Source organism: Trichomonas vaginalis, chromosome IV, assembly GCF_026262505.1.
Source record: "Trichomonas vaginalis G3 chromosome IV, whole genome shotgun sequence".
Lineage (NCBI taxonomy): Eukaryota > Parabasalia > Trichomonadida > Trichomonadidae > Trichomonas > Trichomonas vaginalis.
Genome location: NC_067206.1, coordinates 31705721 through 31726291, shown reverse-complemented (window position 1 = coordinate 31726291; position 20571 = coordinate 31705721). Strand labels below are relative to the sequence as shown.

Here is a 20571-nt window from a genome sequence, read left to right as displayed (position 1 = left end):
ATTTACCTAAACTACCTGAAATTCAGCATCAAAAACTAACTATTCCTGAATTCGATGAAATAGAAGTGAAACCAACTGACTCAGTAGAAATAAAGAAGTTCATTCGAAAGGTAAACTATGAGTTTCTAGGATTTCATTGCAACCATAAGGTTATGGACAAAGATTGCGACATGGTATATAAGAATGTTTCTGACATATATAAATCCGGGGAGTTTAAGACCTACGATAACTTTGTTTCGTTAGTTGCTGAATGTGTATGGCAGATAAGAGATAAAGATAGAAGAGGTAAAATATGGAACGAACAGATAAGACCAACTGCTTTTGAGTTAAAGAAAACCATTGACGCCTTAGTTGTTTTAGCAGGTAAGGTTTCAGAATATAACGCAAAAATGAATCCGCAATGTTCTAAATGTAAAGCAGCAATTAGGAAATATAACTACTCCGTCAAAGAGATAGAAAGAATGCGAAACGACTATGCAGACTTAAAGAAAGAAGCAGAAAAGCCAGCAGAAAATAAAATGGACATGTTAGCATTTCTGAACAAAAACTATCCAACTGCTGACGATTTCCTTCTATCTGACGTCAAGAAGAAATATAAAGAAACTTTCGGCATTGTTAAAACTTTTGACATACTGACAGAAGAAATAGAAGCTACGAAATTGTTTAGGATTTCAAATATACATCGTACAATTCATGTAAAACGCTTGTGAAAAACTGGGGTGAGAAAACAGGTGAGAAAACGGGTGACATCTCACCTCTTCACCTATAATATATTTTTGCTTTAATTAAATGCTTTCCGGAAACGTCGATGAAAATCATATGGACAAATTATATGAAAAAATTAATAATGATTACCCCTCATTAACCAGGGAAATGACGGATTCTATAGTTCGTAAATTCGATGAAATACAGGATATGTGGTTCGACAGATTCGACATGAACGATAAGGAAAAGAGAAAGAACGATAACAATTTACTTACTAAAAGAATCCTAAAATCTAAAATAGGTGAAGCTTCAACATTTAACACAGTACATAACTTTTACACCGCTGTTTATATTTTCAATAATTTATTTAACGATGAACGAGAAAGAAAAAGTATGTTTAACGGAAGAAATGAATATGATTTTATCCTTTGTGCTGTTCGGGATGTTGACATGAAACTAAAGAAAATATTCTTATTACAAGATGACACGGTTGAAGATGAAGTCAATGAGTTTTTAAATCGTGATTTAAATGAAATTGATGAAGTTATGACCGAATGTTATAAAAAGTTCAAGAGGTGAAAAAAGAGGTGAGAAAACAGGTGAAATCTCACCTCTTCACCTAAATTATATTTTTGTCTGATTTACATCCAACGAAAAAGTTTAGAAGAATTTTCTTATTCTTTCTGGCATGTTTTTATCTTTCCAGTACTCCCGCTCTAATGGTCCCAGATGAGTTGGTTTAGATTCTCTCAAGTTCTTAGATGGTATAACATCTTCAACGCCTCCTTCATATCTTACTTTATAAGTGTCATCGTTTGTGTTATAGTCAAGTATTTCAATAACCACTCCTCGCTTTGCTTCGTCAATGGTTTCAGCAAGTTTGCCATTACTACTTTCGACTAATTTATGTCGAGGGTAAAATGCTATGGAGTCGTCAGCAGCTTTTATAAGATATCCATTACCTTGCGTAGAGTCTACGATATAATAATTTCGACTTAACCTTAAACGTTTCTTTGTCAATGGTTTGTCGTCAAGAACTACACGAACTTTTGTACCAGGAATGAGAGTAAATTGTGTTGAATTTCTGATATTTTGTGTTTGGCTTCGTTTCTTTTGTATATACTTTTCTTCTTGTTGTTGTGTCATTGAATTTGGTGTATGTCCTGTTGTAGAATGTGTTGAGGAATTATATACTTCGAGAAAATGTTTCATTGTTTCTTCGGTAAAGTCTCGCTCTTGATTTAAATCTCTGAGAGTCTTATGAAGCGGTTAATGATACCGAGTATGTTATGGTTATGGTCTTCAGTAGTGTAGTGAGTTATGTTATGCTTAATGAGAAATTCTGTGATTTCGTTGCTGAGGTATGCACCGTCTTGGTCTGATGTTAAAATACTTGGGCTATGTTCTGCTACAAACTTTTGTAAAACTCTTAACACTTCATGAGTTCCTTTATTTCTCATTATATACGCATATGCTTTACGAGTGTTAACATTTATGAAGATGAGGAATGGTTTATGTCCTCCTTTTCTGCTTTGAATGAGAGTGTCAAATTGGTATGCGTCAGGAGTGTTGGAGTAAATTGGTAAAAAGTAGTCGTAAGGATTTATTTTTGTTTGATGTACAACATTTTTGTCAAAGAACCTTTTCACTTCAGCTCTGTTAGTAAATCCCGAACTCTTTGCAGCTTCATTGAACTTCTTAAATGACCTCCATGGATGTTGTTCGAATACTTCTTTCAAGCTCATTTATGTAAAGTTAAAGATTTTAACCAACTCGTATCCAAGCGTGCATTGTTATATAAGGAGGCATATAATCTTTTCCATTACCTGCTGGGTCTGTAATACCAGCTACAACATGTGTATGATTTCCTGCAGTTCCACAGAAAATACCTGTGCTAACATCTTTGGGGTCAGTTGTGATATCATATCTATGCATTCCCTGTCTATCCGAACCCGCTGCAAGATTTGTATAACCTCTTTTTGTTATTGAATGTGAATGGTTTCCTTCCACAGATGTTCTTCCACTGAACCTATGCATATGTGAAGGAAGGTTTTCAATACCTATTTTCTTTGAACCTCCCATCTTCATTGACTGCGTATTAGTGTAGAATGGAAAACTGTCAACTATTTCATACCATCTACCACCAAATAAAGTGTTTGGATTTATTGGATTCATAGACGTATAAACAGCTCCTATAGGATATATTAAATCATATATGCTCATAACTCTATAAACATATTCTAAAGAACTTATGTCATTAAATACCATTTGGAATGTATCTCCCGGATGAAATGTTGCATTTGTTCCACTTTTATAATGTAATGTTAGTTCAATAGAATTATCCAAGAAAAATTCAAAAGTATCTGGTTGAAGACCTCTAACAAATTCAAATGGAGTTGCTGGTTCACCATTTATAATTTCTGTTGTAAATGTCATTGTATCTGGTTTCGAAAATTTCTTTGTTAGTTCTGCATCCACATAAGTTTTGCGCTTTCTTATCTAACATTGCTGGTAGTTCATATGCTTCAAAGTTTCTGGCATGATCTTCGGTATTCCTGCAACTCTTATCTAAATTGTTAAGAGTATCTTTTACGCTTGTACTCGGATTTCTAAAGGTGCACTTGAACCAAGGTCAAAGTTCAATATTATGTCGTCTGCTCTAACAGTAGTGAAGGATTTATGTGTATGGTTCTTGTCTGCTTTCTTGTCATATAAATCTTGAGCAGTGAATTTAATATTATGTTCATCCTTCATGACATAAACATCTTTACATCTAATGTTTCTCATCGTCGTTATGTCGTCATCCGATGTTAAACCTTGTGGAAAGTTAGGAGGTTTACAATATAATGCATCCCCACCAGTTTCTTCAACCGTTCCTTCAATACTTTCTATAGCAACAGTTGTGAAGGATTTATGTGTATGGTTCTTGTCTGCTTTCTTATCTAACATTGCTGGTAGTTCATGTGCTTCAAAGTTTCTGGCATGACTTTCAATGTTCCTGCAACTGTTATCTAAACTGTTAAGAGTATCTTTTACGCTTGTACTTGGATTTTCTAATGGTGCACTTGAACCAAGGTCAAAGTTCAATATTATGTCGTCTGCTCTAACAGTAGTGAAGGATTTATGTGTATGGTTCTTGTCAGCTTTACTGTCTAAAGAAGTTTGAAGTTCATTTATATCGGAGATGTTGTGTTTATGAGATTTCAAAACTTTGTTCGTTGCGTCAAGTTCAACTTTGTCAGCTTTACTTTTAATAGCATCTTCAAACGTTATTTTTGCCTTAACTCTTAACATAAATCTTGGTTCAACTAATACACCATTAACAGAGAAAGTAGAGGCATAAATTTCATCGTTATAACTAAATGCTTCTGGTGCTTTACCTGTGTCATACTGTACAGTACAGCTTATGTCATAACCTTTAGCACGAATGTATTTATATCTTCTTTCATTAACATTTTTTGTCTTCGCTTCATCACTTCGTGTTAAATATCCATGGTAGTCCGTTATAATCTGTTCGTCTGAAGTTATATAATGAACGTGGTTTTTATCTGCTTTTTCGGCTAATTTCTCATTAACATCATTCACTTCTAATTCAACTCTTCCGCCAGAACTCTTATTATCATTAATCTTTTTCATTAATTCGGTAATTACGTCATAAAGACTATATTCTGTTTTCGGTTTTGTAAATAATGAGTCAAAATTTCTTTTCATCATTACATCGCTGACATTAATGATATCACCAATTCCTTTTTCATTTATTCTCTTCATTAATTCTGCAATAATGACGAATATATAATCTGTTAATTTATTCTCTTCATCGAGGGTTATAGAATGTTTTGAAATTGAATCATTAACTCCTCTAAATAAATCAATAACTTCAGGATACACGTTTTTAATGTCTTGAATAACCCGACCAGTATCCTCGCCACTATGTGGCTCTGAGCCCGTTGGGCTCTGTTGTTCATGTTCTTCGTTCCCGTCGTTACGTGGTTTTATATCTCTAACCATCATCAACGCAGCCATAACCGGAGGGTTTGTTGCTACCTGTTCGAAAATCCGTCCGTTATGTATGGTATATCTAAATAATTTCTTTGTGTTTGTTAAAACATTTGAAACAAGTCTTTTAAAACCATCTACAAAATTTCCTGTTTCACCTAATGTTCTTGCAGCATTTACAAGCTCACCCATTCCCGCTTTTGACCCCAAAAACGTCCATATTGCATTTATTTCACTCTGTATAGTTGTCCATTCAGCGAAACTAACACCCGCATTCGCTAAGCTGAAAATGAAATTCAGTGGATCGAACTTAATTCCACCTTCTTTTTCAATTTCAACGAACTCACTAACATGAGATTTTAAATATTCTTTCGTTAAAATTGTTTTCCCCGATGTTATGTCATTAACGAAACTATCACCGTCAAAAGTTAACGAATTCAATTTCGTCGTTGATGCTTTTATTTCATACACCGCTTTATCGATAGTTTTTGGCTCACCTTCTTTAGAAGCATATGAAACATTAATGAATGAATTATATGTATTCGTGAATGAATTAAAATCAATGATTTTCATTAATGACGCCTTTAATGATTCATTAACTGTTGAATCCCTTAAAACAATTAATGAACTGTCATGGGCTTCGCCCTGGTCGCTTCGGTCTGAAAGACCTTCAGGACTCAAAGAGTCCGTTTGCGACTTTATGAAAGGTACACTGCAAACCGTCGAGTTTGGATCAAATGCTGTAGTTGGTGCAGGAATATTAATGATATAAGTCATTAAATCATTAAGTGACGTAAATAATGTTGTCGTTTTTGATTTAATTTCTTTAGCATCTGTTATATATGGTAATTTTATTTCTGTAGTTTCTGAATTAAAGATATTCGCTAAAATGTTTTGTAAACTGTTTTGAACAGCTGTGTAAACCGTTGAATTCGGAACTCTTACGATTTCACCATCCTTAATAAAAGGCATTGTACATGACGTAGTGCTTGGGTCAAATCTTTCGGGATTATAATTCAACATATATTCTAACGCTTCATATACAGACCTATAAACAGTTGTGTCGTTCTTCATGACAACTTCACCATTTACAATGAATGGCATAGTGCATGGAGTTAAAATAGGGTCAAACTTTTCATAGTCCTTCCATGTTATGTATTTCTCGGTATTTCCATCAGAAATAACAATATATTTGTCAGTAAGTGTGAGAGAGTATTGACCAAAATATAAACGTTTAGCTCTGTCAGCTTCATACGCATATGCAGCAATACTCATATTTTAATGAGAATAAAATGTTGTTCTATTTGCAAAGTACAGACCCAAACGAATACGGGACAGTAAAGCTACAAACAAACTTAGGTCTTCAGAATGAAGCGCTTGCTTTCAGAGTTGTTGACTTCAATACTATCGCTTCATTCGTTATAACAGATGAAACAGATTTCATGGAGCTTGAAATAGATGGAAAGAAGCACGAAATAAGATTTCACAATAATGTAGAATATAAGATGGAAACATTAGCTGGAGTGTTAAATGCGCTCATAAATACTACAATAAACAAGGAGAACGAAGAAAACTTAATGAATGTTAAACTTATTGCAGGAGTTTTGAAGTTCAGTTATGCGAAGGAGTTTAAGATAACACGAATGAGTCATAGAGTTCAATTGCTTCTGGGAGCATACCATATGACATGTCCTTTGAAAAGTGTTGACAAAACGATTGAGATGAAATCTGTTCCATACGTATGTTATGGTAATTGTTTATACGTTGAGTCAAAATAGCTAATGTCACAGGTATTTCAGGAGTTAATAGTAAAGGTTCAGTAGAATATAAATCCTTCTGTTATGCAGTCAATTCAATGTTCATTCCAAACGTTCCTGTCATAGTAACTCATTTAGGTAAATGGGTTCGCATTAGTCCTCATAATTTGAAAGACATGCAATTCAGACTTGTTGACTTTCAAGGAGAGCCTGTAGAACTGAAGGCACCAGTGCGAATGACTGTTGAAGTTGACTTTTTAGAAAATATTAAATGCAACAGCTTACAAGAGAACTCAGAGCTAAAAATATAAAGTATGAATGTTATGTATTAGGTCATGAACTTTGGTTGTTGCTGTTTGATGAAACAAATGAGTTAGTTATGTCAGTCAAGAGAACAGAAAAAGGCGTCAAAGGCGCCGAGCGCAAAGCGCTATATTGTGTTAGTGAAAACTGCACCAAGTCAATAAGATTAGGTTTGCATTATGAAGATGAGTTCGATACTGTTGAAGAAGTTTTGGATAGATATTACAAATTGCTTTAATTTACTAAAACATATTTCAAACAAAGCTTATATTCTGTTGAAAGTTTTGTATACTCGTTCGAATATTTATACTTAAACTCAACTCCTGTAGTTCCTGGTGTTTCAATGATGCGGATGTTACCTATTTTCATGAATGGTGGCGTTTGACCACAGCATTCGATTTCAGGGTCGAGATAGTCAATGACACATTGTTTCCCTGTTATTCGTGATATAACATTTTCAAGGTCCTCCTTTGTTAGAATTATTTGGTTCTTGCTTATAAGATTTGTCAAAAGCTTCTTATCGTCTTTGAGTAAAATTGTTTGGTATAACTGAAGAAGGTAATGGTCTACGTTATCTGAAGGATTTGTTTGAACATTTGTGTAAGGGTTGTCGTTGGCTTCTCTTGAAAGAATTTGGTCCAGTGGTGGATACTCTAACTTAACATCTGATGTAGCGTTAGCGTTTGAAGCTGAGTTTAAATTCACGGATTTCAGTTCTGGTTCTTTTTCTTTCAAACACTCCGAACTATAGTTCTTTATGACAATATTGTTGTCGTTCGTGAGTAGTCACATTTGATGTTGGTTCAATTGGAACATTAACGGCACCAGCTAAGATGGATTTGCTTCTCATTTCATATAGAATAAAAACCTTTTATATGTATGAAATGAACAATATACTCGACAAGGGTTTGAATGTAAAGCTAACGAATGAAAATATTGTTGAATTCACTGAGACAGGTGCTGTGTATAAAGATGTAGAACTACTGAACAAAAGAGCTAAGGGAAGAAGCAGGAACATGAACAAAGGGTGGAAGCCTATAAAAATTTATGTCAATGATGGCTCAGGAGGTTCAAACATAAAGTATGCAGAAAGTTATAGAGTTTATGCTCTCAAAGGTGAAAAGCCTTCATTTAAGAACAGCTATTCTAACGCATATCCTCAAAAGCTAACGGATGGAGAAGTGGATGATATGAATGACAGCAAAAATATTAACAGAAATGGCGACAGAGATGCATGGAATTTGTTTACCATCAGTCAATTGAAGGTTAAACTTTAAAACAATGTTGGTCGTTCCCATGGAATGTTTTTGACTTTAATGGTATTAGTCATGATATGAATCTCAAGGTATGAACGAGGAGAGATGAGAGACTTATATGCTTCCCAAATTTCTTCAAAAGGTAATGTTATACCTGACTGTTTCCAAATGAGTTCAATGTCATAGCGTGAGAAACCTTGAAAGATAACGAAGTCAGTTATGAGACGTTTTATGTTTAAAGCAAGGAAACGCCATGTTTGCATAAGTATTGCTACAGTTAAGTGGTAATGTCTGACTTTAGTAATGATGTTAGCTAATGGTGAGTCAGGCTTTGACACTAAACCTTTTCCGGCGAAGTCGTCGCAAACGAGCAGAGTATTTGAAGGATACTTTTTGAAGGGGTATTTTGAAAGTTTTGATAGAATGTAGTTTGTCAGTCGTTTCATATCGTAAACTCCTGAGTATTGACGTAAGTGGTGTTTGTCAATAATTCTTTCCATCTCTTCTGAAGTCTTTTGCATTCCTGACTGTATAAATTCAACGATGGCATAATATTTCCTCTTACGTCGAACGTAACGTTGAAGAAATTCAATGAGTTCACTGTCTGGAACTTTAACGACAGAGGCTTGAACTTTTGACATAAATGTTTTCGCTGTTGAATCCATAGAGTCTGAAGTTGCTGATATAATGATTTGGTCATAATATGAATCTTGACCTAAACGCTCTGTTATGAGTATATGACGAATGAGGTTAAATGTCTTACCTGAACCCATCTTTCCACAATAGAAATACACACCATTTGAACAGAATTCATAATCTTTGCTGAAAGGAAGAATGAGAGAAGAGTTAAGTTTGTCTGTAGTTTCATTCATGTCTTCATCTACGTCATGTATTAAATGCTTCATTTTATCTCCATTAAAAATGCAAGTCAGAAATATTCAGAACATAGCACCGAGTCTAACTGACAAGAGTATAAAGATATACTATGAACATGTTATGATGAAACCAACCAAAATTCAAGAAAGTCAGTATACTTATGAATATCCAAGACACTGGGTAGAGTATGTAGGAGGTGAGAAAGCTATTGAAATCAGACAGGTTCGAAGTATTCCAGCAGGAAGGACAATATTATTGAAGAACTTTAATGTTTTGAGGTATAATGATGAAACAAAGAAGCAAGATAGTTTTCCCATTGCTGTGTATGTGAACCTAGACACAGGAGATGACATGAAAGTTTTTAACACAAAGCTTCAAACGGTAGTGAGAGAACAACTTACTGCGGAAGGGCATCCATTACCTTCAGAAGTTACCATAGTATATAATTTTGAAACAAATGCAATAGATTTTAAAGTCATCTCTGCAAAGAAGTCAGGTTTTACATTTAATGAAGCAGATGTATATTCGAATGAAAACTTCAAAGCTATTGCATGGTTAGATAATGACGATTGCTTTAAGAAAATATTTAAATTCAGTGACTCAACGATGTCAATAGATGACCTTCGTGGAATGTTACCATCGATGTTTACAGTAGAAGGTTCAGCAGGATTGCTTACAAGATTGTCAATTGGTGGTATTTGGTCTCGTGAGAACATTGTTATAAAATCCAGTATAAGTGAATTTGCTGAAGAATCTATATTATGTCTTTCAAACTACATGTATTCGCCACCGAAGCATTATAGTATAACAAACTTTGTCAGTAAGTTTAATATAAGACTTGTCGAACCTTCTTCAATGAAAGATGTTGTGCTACCTAAAGATGGAAAGGATGGACTCATTATTGAGATGATTTTAATTGCATATTAAATGAGCTTGTTCTTGAAGGTCATTCATGATGAAATAACTGTTGTAGAAGATGTTAGCAATTGTTCAGACATTTTGAAGCGTATAGATGAGATAAGAAAGAAGTTAGATAGACCGCAAAGCGGTGAGGGCGAAGCCCGTGAGAACGTTTATGTTTCATTGACTTTCTCCAGTAACGAGAACTTTTATGAGATAATATTGAAGAGAGATGATTTTAATATGGTGTAAATGGTAGCTTGGGCAGCTTTAGGCGCAATGGGAACAAAAGCATTAGCATTTGGAGCAAAAGCACTTGGAGCTTATGACGCAGTAAATAAAATGAGTGGAGGAAGGGTTTCGAAGACATTAGATGCAAATAAAGGGAAGATTGGAGGCTGGGTTGCAAAGAAGTTAAGATTAAATAAAATAGGGCTCATAAATAAAACATCCAATTTGGTTGCGACTGAGTCAGAAAATGCTTTAGGAAAGGACGATGAGTTTGCAAAACATGCAAAAGACTTTAATGACCAGATGAAAGGTGAAACAATGCATTTAAATAGAGTCGATGGAACTCTTCCTCCACCAGTAGTTCTTCCGTATGGTCCCTATGGAATGTATGGAAACCCTTACGAAAGACCATTTGACCCATTGACTGGTGGAAGTAACTGGTATCATTACGGACGAAGAAGAAAGACAGTCAAGTTGGAGACAGACGTGAAGAAAGCAACTAAAAAGAAACCAAGGAAGAGAGTTATAAAGCAATGAATTCATGAGGTGAAAAAAGAGGTGAAAAAAGAGGTGAGATTTCACCACTTCACCTAAATTTATTTTTGTGCTATGTTTTCATACGTGTGAGGGTGGTGATATCATTAATTTTAAGTTTATTTTTTTATAAATGACAGAACAAAAATATAACATTTCTACTCAGCAGGAATGAGACCCTTACTGACTATGTATTCGTTTAATGCTTGATGAAAACAATGGTACATATTATCGTATGGGTATACACAGCGTCTGTTTCCATCGTCGTCGTATATGTAGAGCTCAAATCCAGTCCAACCTTCTTTTGTACAATATGTAGCTTTATTTAAGTATGCATTTATGTAGATAAGGCAATTTTCTTCATCGCTCCAGAAATAATTTTTGTTCTTTGTTGAAATAGTTTTCGTTCCTCTGCGACCATAAGGAATGTATGCAATGAACTTTGCGTCATATGGGATTGTAATATATTCGGGGTTTCTTTCATCGTCAATGGGTCTGTCTTTGTTAAAATGCATGTTTCTCAGTTTTACTTGAGTTTTGAATAGTTCACGGAAACGTTCTGGGAAAGAGTCATAGTAAATGTAGTCGGACATGTCTTTGTAATGAAATAAAAAATTAAAAAAAAAATAAAAATAGGTTATTTTTTATTTAGTGAGGACGGTAGTGAAGTCGTTAGTGAAGTCGTTAGTGAAGTCATTAGTGAAGTCATTAGTGAAGTCATTAGTGAAGTCGTTTATGTGTCAGATGGTTTTGTAAATATTTAAGGTTAAGTTGGTGTTATGGTTGTGTTGTAAAATATACGTTACCGGTTTCGTAAAGTGTCAAAACCGCTAAGTGGTGTACGGAGGCGCGCAGTGCCGCCGTACCCAAGTTAGGGATACTAACTAAGTTTTCGCGATAGAACCAATTTCTGTCAGATTTGTAAATCTTAGCAAGGTCGTAAAAGCTTTTGTTGTTTCTTCTGACTAAATGCAACATAACCATGTCACTGTCTTCCATATCTTCAGTATAAATCATATACTTATAGTTCTTTTCCTTTCCTTTTGGTACCGAACGTGGTATTCTTTTCTGAATGCTTTTGTCTTTTGCTTCAAGCTTGTTCTCTAGCTCTTTTCTAATTTCTGTATGTAAATCGTCAAGAAGTTTGTAAACATGCCATGCATAACGTGGTGAAGCCCACATTGCAACTGCATTTACTAATAGTCTATGTACATAATATCCTCTTAAATTTATTGGCTACTGTCAGTAAAAGTACTGCTACTGTCAGTAAAAGTACTGCTACTGTCAGTAAAAGTACTGCTACTGTCAGTAAAAGTACTGCTAATGTCAGTAAAAGTACTGCTAATGTCAGTAAAAGTACTGCTAATGTCAGTAAAAGTACTGCTACTGTCAGTAGCAATGGTCGAGGTCGAACCTACCGACGAGGCAATTTACCTAATTGAAATTAACGAGCTTGTTAAAGACTTCCTCAGGCAGAATGTAAAAGGCAAGCTTGTTAACGGTTGGATAACGGGAAGGGCTGCCTTGAATCTCGAGACTTCGACTGGAATTCCAATTGAGGTACCAGAAGGCACTCCTTTCGACGACATAAAGCAAGCAAAGAAGGAAGCCATTATAAAGTTCTTTGCCAAGCGTCCTTGGATACAACTTCCAAACAGAGAGAACCCTTTGGGAAATAAGAAATAAAGATTGGCGGTTAGAAACCGTATAGAACCTTCATTTTTTTCCTCAAAAATAATGTTTATGTTAGAATATTAGAAAATAACATTTTTTCTAACATAAGCGTTTTACATGTTTTATGTTGCAATGGTTCACAATTCTAAACAATTTCGTAGCGAGTAGGTGACAAAAGTGCATACTCTTAAATTAACCTTAAATGTTGATTTTTCGATATTTTCGGTATTAACCTTATTGTAAATTTTTCCGGTGATAAATTTATCACACTGAGGTTATTTTTCCGGTGAGATTTTTAACCTTGATTTAATGAAATTAATATATATAAATTTTATTATTTTTAATTTCGAATGAGTATAATAAAATATTTTTTATATCGTCATAACTCTCATCACTGTTGTGATTCCAAATGCGATTATTAAGGTTCAAGTCGCTAATGTTTTGAATGAAGATAGAGCAGTAAGAATTCTTACAAGGGCAGGTAATCAGATTGTTGAGCAAAGAGCTTCAAAACACGATGAATGTTTGAAATTAATTCAACACATTTTGGAAATTGTCGAAAGCCGAAGGATTGAACCTAATGTCCTTATTCCATCTTTGAAGGCAATATTAAATTTGGCACAAAGAAGTTTAAAGGAAGAGTAAGCAAGATTAGATAATTTGGACTTTTTTTAAAATTAATGAATAAACAGTATATTTTTGAAGTGTAAGCTTATTTACCTGAAGCTATATTACTTAATATAACATTCAAAGTATTATTGCTATTTATTGGAGAACAAATTTATGTAATTTTCACATGAAAATTGATAAATTTGTATTTCCTTATGATAATCAATTTTTGTATTTGTAGAGAGTCTCCCTGCATGATATCAAGACTTGGCTATTAGTCTTGATCCATTTTTGAAAATTGTATTGTAAATTGTAAGAATTTCCGAATACTACTACTATAAAATATAATTGCTTATCTATGTATATTCTCCCTGCATGATATCAAGACTTGGCTATTAGTCTTTATCCATTTTTGAAAATTGTATTGTAAATTGTAAGAATTTCTGAATACTACTACTATAAAATATAATTGCTTATCTATGTATATTCTCCCTGCATGATATCAAGACTTGGCTATAAGTCTTTATCCATTTTTGAAAATTGTATTGTAAATTGTAAGAATTTCCGAATACTACTACTATAAAATATAATTGCTTATCTATGTATATTCTCCCTGCATGATATCAAGACTTGGCTATTAGTCTTTATCCATTTTTGAAAATTGTATTGTAAATTGTAAGAATTTCCGAATACTACTACTATAAAATATAATTGCTTATCTATGTATATTCTCCCTGCATGATATCAAGACTTGGCTATTAGTCTTTATCCATTTTTGAAAATTGTATTGTAAATTGTAAGAATTTCTGAATACTACTACTATAAAATATAATTGCTTATCTATGTATATTCTCCCTGCATGATATCAAGACTTGGCTATAAGTCTTTATCCATTTTTGAAAATTGTATTGTAAATTGTAAGAATTTCCGAATACTACTACTATAAAATATAATTGCTTATCTATGTATATTCTCCCTGCATGATATCAAGACTTGGCTATAAGTCTCTATTCATTATGAGTATGACCCCATTTTTTTTTACAAAAAGTGCCGAATTGCAACTTTGTCCCAATCTCTTTCGTAGCTTCTATTTCTTCTGTCAGTACATCGAAATTTTTGATGGTATTGAATGTTTCTTTATACTTCCTCTTGACGTCAGATAAAAGGAAATCGTCAGCTGTTGGATAGTTTTTGTTTAGAAATGCCAATATGTTCATTTTATCTTCTGCTAGTTTCTCTGCTTCTTTCTTCAAGTCAGCAGAGTCATTTCGCATACGCTCTATTTCCTTGAGGGCATATGTGTAACCTCTAATTGCTGCTTTACATTTAGAACATTGTGGGTTCATTTTAGCATTGTACATTGAAATTTGTCCTGCAAGTACAACTATAGCGTCAAGGGTCCTCTTAAACTCAGAATATGTAGGTCTGATTTGTTCGTTCCATACCTTATTTCTTTTGTCTTTATTTCTTATTTCCCAAACACATTTAGCTACTAACGTAACAAAATTGTCATATGTTTTGAATTCTTCAGATTTGTATAAGTCAGATATGTTCTTATATACCATATCGCAGTCTTTGTCCATGACTTTGTGGTTGCAATAATATGCCAAATATTTGTCGTTTTTCTTTCGAATATACTTCTTTATTTCTGCTGAGTCAGTAGCTTTAACTGCAATTTCGTCAAATTCTGGAATAGTAAGCTTTTGTTGTTGTATTTCAGGAAGTTTAGGTAGATGGTCAATAATATCCTGCATTTCATAAAGATATTGTTCATTTGTTTCATCTTTTGCAGTGCAATCTAAATCTCCTTGGAGAAGTTCTTGCTTTATCTTCTGTATTGCCGTGTCAAAATCAAACGAATCTGGAATAATTTTTGACGTATCTACTAACATTGAAGTTGGGTTCATAACTAAAGAGTTTGGTAAAGTTGTTGTGCCAGTTGTTGCTAACATGTTCTTACAATAAAGATAAAAAATATTTTTTTAAAAAAACTAACTTTATTTTTTATGTTTTTTGTGAAAGTGTCAAAAATAAATTGTTTTCATGAGTTTTCTACGATGTTAGAAAAAATGTTATTTTCTAATATCTTCACATTCAATACTTTTTCAGCACTTTTCCGTAGATATATATGAAAGACAATTCGAGATAAAAGTCACAGTACAATGGAATAATATGTTGCACACCATTTGTTGTGAACCAAACTTGAAAGTCAGAGAAACTGTTACTAGGTGGTTCGTAGAATTTAGAAGCAAAGTCATAAAAGTCCTTACCAATACATAGAAAACTATTGTTGCTTGAACTGAAACTTGCATGACACATAACATTTTGAGGGTCAAACACGTTTCTATAAACCATCAAATCTGCTGGTGGAAGTATAAATTTAAATGGACCATCTGGTGGTAATGGTTCGTTCTGGTTTAGTAACCGAAGAAATTGTGCCCAAGAACGTTTGTCTACTTCCCAAAATAAAAACTCTGTATCTCTTGGAGGGTTAATTTCAATCTTTTGAAATGAAACGGTGGAGTTCATCTTGTCATATTCTAGTTTCAGATAGTATGTTCCATTTAGTAAAGAGTCGTATTTTTCTTGAAATTCCCAATAATATTTGTTCATTTGAGTTTGAAAGTCATTTAGAGTTTTTTCAAGACTTTCGTCTGAACGAATTGTAAAGATTCTCATTTCGTCAAATTTGTCTATTAGACCATCAGGACCTTTATACTGCCCATGAAAATATACTGCGAACATAAATGCGTTAGTTCTATTTGAAAACAAAACTCTTCTAAATCCTATTGCCTTTGCATCTGAAGGACTTTGAAGCCAACAAATTGGATAGTCAAACCTGTATGCTCGGGATGAAATTTCTTCATCTGAAATAGTCCTACCAGCATTTGTAAAGATATAGTCTAATGGTTTTGTATCTGCTACTTTTGTTCTTTGTTTTTCAACCTGAAGCATTTAATATATGTAAAAATATATTGTTTTAAAATGGTATGCCATAGTCTGTAATTTCAATTGTTTCATCTTCTAGTTCGTCGACAAATTCGAATACAATATCTCCAAATTTGCCTTTGTTCTTATTGTTTTCAGAACGAGTGACCCAACGTAAGTTTTCAAGTCTATTGTCGTTTCTTATATAGTTTATATGGTCTACAAAAGGTAAATTGTTAAGATTCAGTATAAAATGAGTTGCAATGACAACATGTTTAAGATAGTGTTTTCCATCCATCTTCATAATAGCATATCCATCATTTCGCTTAAAACTCTTTTTGTCTTTTTGTTTCTGACTTCAAATGACTCACAACAGTGAATTTCATATTTCTCATCTAACAAACAAGTTTTCCAACGGTCTTCTCCAACAAACTCAGCGTACATTTCAAATAAAATAAAAAAAATGTCACTTTTTTGAAAATAAATTTTTTACTTCATGCAATGTTTTATTTCTGTGCCGTCTTCAAGTATGCCCCAATATTTCCTTTTCGATATTACATGAACTTCGGTGAAAATTTTGTCCAATTTGAATCGACCCATCTTTTCACCGACCATACCCATTTCAATGAGTTTGTTGTATCCTTCTTCGTTCGTCATGAGTGCGTCAATGTTCTCATAGTAAACCACAACTTTCGATTTGACTTCGGAGAAGAATTTGTTGTACTCGTCAAGGACTGCCTTTGCGAACTGAGGGTAAGACCAATGTTCGACAATAGGTTTTAATGTGGTTACTAAGCCACTTTGACCTTGAGTGAATTCGTACTTCAAAACAAAAGGAGAAAACCTTTCAACAAAGTTGTCGACCTTCTCATAATGTTTACTCTTCATCTCTTGAGGTTTCTTAATGGAATATCCCCATGTCGAATTCATAAGCAATTTGAGTGTCATTGCAAGTTTGGGGTTTGAAGCTTTCCTAATATCATACAGTTGTTGTATGACTTTTCCAACTGTATAGTTCCTTCCCAGGAACTCACCATCTTCGTTTGGAATTCCAGTCGGAATATATTGGACAAACCTCATGTACGCAGCGTTAAGGTCGACATAGTATATCTTTTCGTTTGAGTCGAACTTGTTGCAACCAATTGGTCCAGTTTGTGGAAATTCAAGTGAGTCTCTTATCTTCTGAGAAACTTCTCCTGTTATCTCATAAACATCATCGAAGCAACCTGTTTCATATAAAACCTTCTGACCTAACTCAGATGCTCTCCAATACAATTTGACGTCAATTGGATGTCTCAATGGAAGTTTGTTTATAGCATCTTGAAGTTCTTGCAACCTCATTGGAAGTTCTTCTGGTTCAGGTTGGTATCCGAACAATCCAACTCCTTGTGGAACTGTGTACTTCTTTTGTACTAGAACTTTGTCTGGAACAACTTTTGGTCTTGCTAACAATGAAAAGTTTGTTTCGTCTTTTGGTACAAAAGTTTCTGTCAGCTTGTCATCTGGAATTGGTTCCAACAAACCTTTCTCGAAAAGAATGTTTACAGCTCTGACAATGTTGCACTTACCTTTTCCGAACAATGGGTTTGTAAGACTTTCGTTCAACATGAAGTGGTTGTGGACAATTACAATCTTCAACCATGGTAAGTCTTTGTCAACAACATAGTCGTCATGTGAAGAACCTTTAGCTGTAGGTATGTTGACTCGGATATTGACATTTGCCAACGGTGCAATTTTTGCCAATTGACCTCTGAGAATGTACCTTGTCTTCACACATGACTCAAGATACTTCATCTTCTCATCTGTAACAAGACCAGAGTTCCTGAGACATGTAAGAATGCAAGGTTCGTTGACAATTGTTTCAATTGAATTGTAAATTCCATACCTTGTCAAGTCAATGTCAGACTTATTTATGAAGGGGAAGTATCCAGCATGTTGTCTGACTGCTTGAGGGTTAGGTTGGTACCATTCGAACTTGACACTTGCAATTCCTTCAATTGCATTCAAAATGTCTGAGTCGGAGTCAACCATTTGTTCTCTCTTTGTAGTCTTGAAAGCGTCAAGAAGTTTTGCGGCTGTTTGTTCATTGCCATGTGCATAGTAAATGTGACCATCCAAATCTGTTATGGTCAATCTGAGATTGTGTCCTTTCTTATTTCCGTCTTGAATTGCAGCAAGTACTCCCATGAAGCCTTCTTTGTTCTTTCCTTCGTCAAAGTTTACTGTAAAGGTTCGACCAGATGTAATTTGACTTCTAACTTCACGATACTTTTCATATGCATATCTTGTTCTTTCCATGGGAGCATGTGCGTCTTCACCTTTTCCTTTTTTCCTTCTCAAAGGATGCAATTGTTCGTCATGTTTCCAGTAGAATCTGGCAAAGCCGTCGTGTCCTTCAACTTGAGGTTCACTAACATCGAAAGGCATGTCCATAAGACGTTCTTCTTCTAACCTCTCTAGTCTGTTTGGATAATTGGCACGTGCTGTTTCCAAATCTAATTCGTAGGTCAGACCAGCCAGTTTGTCATAGACTTTTATGGGTCTTCCCTTCCTATATTTAAAATTCTTCGAAACTCTCCAACCATATCTTTGTAACTCTGCTTTTATTCTAGCAGACTTTCTATCCATTCTATATGGGGGCATTTTTATAAAAATAAAAAAATATTTTTTTTCTTTACTTTACATAACCGCCTGCTGCCATAAGTCTTTGACGCCAACCCATACCAGCTAATGAAGGTTGACTTGGTTTAGTTTGGAAACTAAACTTTGGTTTTGGTTTATCTTCAGTTTTTGGTTTTTCTTCTTCTATCGGTTTTTCGTCACTTTTCGGTTCCTCTGACTTTACTTCACTTGCAGGAACAGTTGTGTCGTCAACATCTTCATAAATATCATATGCCATTTGTTTTTGTTTTCCTTTCAACTTTTTGTGTTTGTTGTAAAGTTTAGAATATTTCGACTCTAAGTCAATGAGATGTTCTATAATGAACTGTTGGTCAGTGAAGTAAACTTTTCCATCTGTTGTCTCGAAAGCTCCTTCAGACTTCAATATTTTATTTGTGAGAGTCTGTTTCTTTTTTGAGATACTAGCCGTTCCATTTCTATGAAAAGTGACTTTATAGTTAGAGTTTGTATTTCCAGACCTGGCACTTTCTATTATTGAATTTTTCTCTTCATCTGTAAGTTCTTTGACAGGTTTTGACAATGGTTCTGAACTTTTTGTTTGTGGTGTCAAATCTACCGTTTCAACTTCTTCGGTCATTTCATCTCAGTAAAAAATTTTAATTTGGTTTGTTTTCAACTGGTTGTTGAGGTTTTTGAAGTCGGTCTAAAACTTCCTGAGGTATAGGCAGAACTTTACAAACACGTGGTTTAAATGCTGGAAGCCGACAAATCCATCTTGAACTTATTTGTCTCAATGCTGCATTGTTCATTTCATCTCAATAAAAAACTTTACATTCCCCACGTTTGAGGCGGTTGAGGTTGGTTATTGTTTACCCACTGTTGTGCATGGTTATATCCTCTGTTAAAGAATCTTTCACCTTGGTCCATATAGTGTCCTGCTTGGTTATAGTAGTCATTTGCTTTGTTATAATAGTTTCCTGCTTGTCTTCCTACATTGTCCATCCATCCTTGAACTTTTCCTCTTGTTTCAGGATTTGGAATAAGATTTGTTGCATCTCGTGCTACATCCCAACCTTTCTGTACAGTTTGTATAATAGGTTGTGCTTTCTCTTTAAGTATACCTAATGTACTCAAAATTTTCCTTCCAACTCCAAATACACCTCTGGCTATTGTTCCCACTGCGGGCAAAAATCTGGATGCAACTCCTGCTAATGCGCCAAATAAACCCATTTCTTATAGGGTAAAAAATGACGAATCCAAACAAGGACCCCTATGTTTCTAAAGCGACAAAGAAAGCACTCATGATAAAAATCTTTAGTTCAACACCAAATGCTTGGTTTATGGATATCTTGGAAAACATTCCGAGGTATAGAGAAGATGGACCACCATACTGGTTAATATTTGTTGGTCAAAACACAAGATACTGTGAAGCCATACCATTATGGTCCAAAAATATTTTAGATGTGAAAACTGCTTTGACAATATTCGTTGACAAATACCATCCAACAAAACTGACATCTGACTGTGAAAGTTCTTTCAAATCAGATGATGTAAAAAACTATCTGCGTTCAAAAAATGTAAACCAATATTTCATTGTCGACCAAAACCATTCTGCTCTTGGTGTCATTGACGGATGTATAAAAATGTTAAGAGACTTAAACCAACCACAAGGTGGTGAAGCAAATGAAATGTCATATGACGACAAGTATAGACACTTCTCCATGGCAAAGATGAGACAAGTTTTAAATATTTACAATAACCGTAAACAAAAAGGTTTGGGAAACCACTCCCCCGAAGAAATGAAAAACAACCCTGACTTAGAGAAAGACTATATATTTAATAATTTAGTCAAAAGAGACAAACAAGAAAGAATGCCGGGCTTCAAACTTAAGAAAGGTGACAAAGTAAAAATAGAAATACCCAAACGCGACCCATATGAAAATACTATTGACTATGACAACAATGGGAACCCGACAGGTACTCACATTCGTGTTCGTAAAAATAGAAGAAAGTATACAAGAGAATATTATGAAGTTTTAGGCAAACATGGCAAAATGTACACACTGCAAGCAGAAGATAAAACTACTATTGTCAGACCTCGTTTCAAACTTGTCAAAGTTCAAGGTGGTATACTTTCAAAGACAGTTCCTAACAAATATAAGACAACTCCAGACGAATAT

At 34.4% G+C, this 20571-nt stretch overlaps 12 protein-coding genes and 1 pseudogene across 13 annotated transcripts, besides 5 other annotated features; 3 read left to right on the top strand and 10 right to left on the bottom strand.

Annotated features, from left to right (window-relative positions):
* Positions 1–11444: part of a mobile genetic element that runs on past the window's edge.
* TVAGG3_0203810 (integrase core domain containing protein family) lies at positions 1366–1917 on the bottom strand (the record flags this gene model as incomplete). Its single annotated transcript, XM_051226397.1, has 1 exon — positions 1366–1917. One exon carries the CDS (start codon positions 1915–1917, stop codon positions 1366–1368), a length of 552 nt encoding a protein of 183 aa, XP_051111383.1.
* Positions 2532–3492, bottom strand: TVAGG3_0203800 (annotated as a pseudogene). Its single transcript has one exon. A coding segment is annotated over exon 1 (961 nt).
* TVAGG3_0203790 (protein of unknown function, DUF4106 family) lies at positions 8035–8889 on the bottom strand (the record flags this gene model as incomplete). Its single annotated transcript, XM_051226396.1, has 1 exon — positions 8035–8889. The coding sequence occupies one exon, from the start codon at positions 8887–8889 to the stop codon at positions 8035–8037; it is 855 nt and encodes a 284-aa protein (XP_051111382.1).
* Positions 8939–9339, top strand: TVAGG3_0203780 (uncharacterized protein; the record flags this gene model as incomplete). Its single annotated transcript, XM_051226395.1, has 1 exon — positions 8939–9339. A coding segment is annotated over one exon (401 nt), but the record flags the coding sequence as incomplete, so codon positions are not given.
* Positions 10046–10561, top strand: TVAGG3_0203770 (protein of unknown function, DUF4107 family; the record flags this gene model as incomplete). Its single annotated transcript, XM_001296391.2, has 1 exon — positions 10046–10561. The coding sequence occupies one exon, from the start codon at positions 10046–10048 to the stop codon at positions 10559–10561; it is 516 nt and encodes a 171-aa protein (XP_001296392.2).
* On the bottom strand, positions 10717–11151 carry TVAGG3_0203760 (uncharacterized protein; the record flags this gene model as incomplete). The annotated part of the gene is made up of 1 exon (XM_001296392.1): positions 10717–11151. The coding sequence occupies one exon, from the start codon at positions 11149–11151 to the stop codon at positions 10717–10719; it is 435 nt and encodes a 144-aa protein (XP_001296393.1).
* Positions 11152–11444: a terminal%2Cinverted (terminal inverted repeat of Maverick-2 transposon ID:TVAGG3_0203750).
* Positions 11445–11923: 479 nt separating this feature from the next.
* On the top strand, positions 11924–12244 carry TVAGG3_0203740 (uncharacterized protein; the record flags this gene model as incomplete). The annotated part of the gene is made up of 1 exon (XM_051226394.1): positions 11924–12244. One exon carries the CDS (start codon positions 11924–11926, stop codon positions 12242–12244), a length of 321 nt encoding a protein of 106 aa, XP_051111380.1.
* Positions 12245–12394: 150 nt separating this feature from the next.
* Positions 12395–12607: a mobile genetic element.
* Positions 12608–13917: a mobile genetic element.
* Positions 13918–20571: part of a mobile genetic element that runs on past the window's edge.
* TVAGG3_0203710 (uncharacterized protein) lies at positions 14936–15796 on the bottom strand (the record flags this gene model as incomplete). The annotated part of the gene is made up of 1 exon (XM_051226393.1): positions 14936–15796. One exon carries the CDS (start codon positions 15794–15796, stop codon positions 14936–14938), a length of 861 nt encoding a protein of 286 aa, XP_051111379.1.
* On the bottom strand, positions 15822–16067 carry TVAGG3_0203700 (His-Me finger endonucleases family; the record flags this gene model as incomplete). Its single annotated transcript, XM_051226392.1, has 1 exon — positions 15822–16067. The coding sequence occupies one exon, from the start codon at positions 16065–16067 to the stop codon at positions 15822–15824; it is 246 nt and encodes an 81-aa protein (XP_051111378.1).
* On the bottom strand, positions 16259–17377 carry TVAGG3_0203690 (DNA/RNA polymerases family; the record flags this gene model as incomplete). Its single annotated transcript, XM_051226391.1, has 1 exon — positions 16259–17377. The coding sequence occupies one exon, from the start codon at positions 17375–17377 to the stop codon at positions 16259–16261; it is 1119 nt and encodes a 372-aa protein (XP_051111377.1).
* On the bottom strand, positions 17655–18397 carry TVAGG3_0203680 (uncharacterized protein; the record flags this gene model as incomplete). Its single annotated transcript, XM_051226390.1, has 1 exon — positions 17655–18397. A coding segment is annotated over one exon (743 nt), but the record flags the coding sequence as incomplete, so codon positions are not given.
* TVAGG3_0203670 (phage tail repeat-like family) lies at positions 18444–19028 on the bottom strand (the record flags this gene model as incomplete). Its single annotated transcript, XM_051226389.1, has 1 exon — positions 18444–19028. The coding sequence occupies one exon, from the start codon at positions 19026–19028 to the stop codon at positions 18444–18446; it is 585 nt and encodes a 194-aa protein (XP_051111375.1).
* Positions 19220–19621, bottom strand: TVAGG3_0203660 (uncharacterized protein; the record flags this gene model as incomplete). The annotated part of the gene is made up of 1 exon (XM_051226388.1): positions 19220–19621. The coding sequence occupies one exon, from the start codon at positions 19619–19621 to the stop codon at positions 19220–19222; it is 402 nt and encodes a 133-aa protein (XP_051111374.1).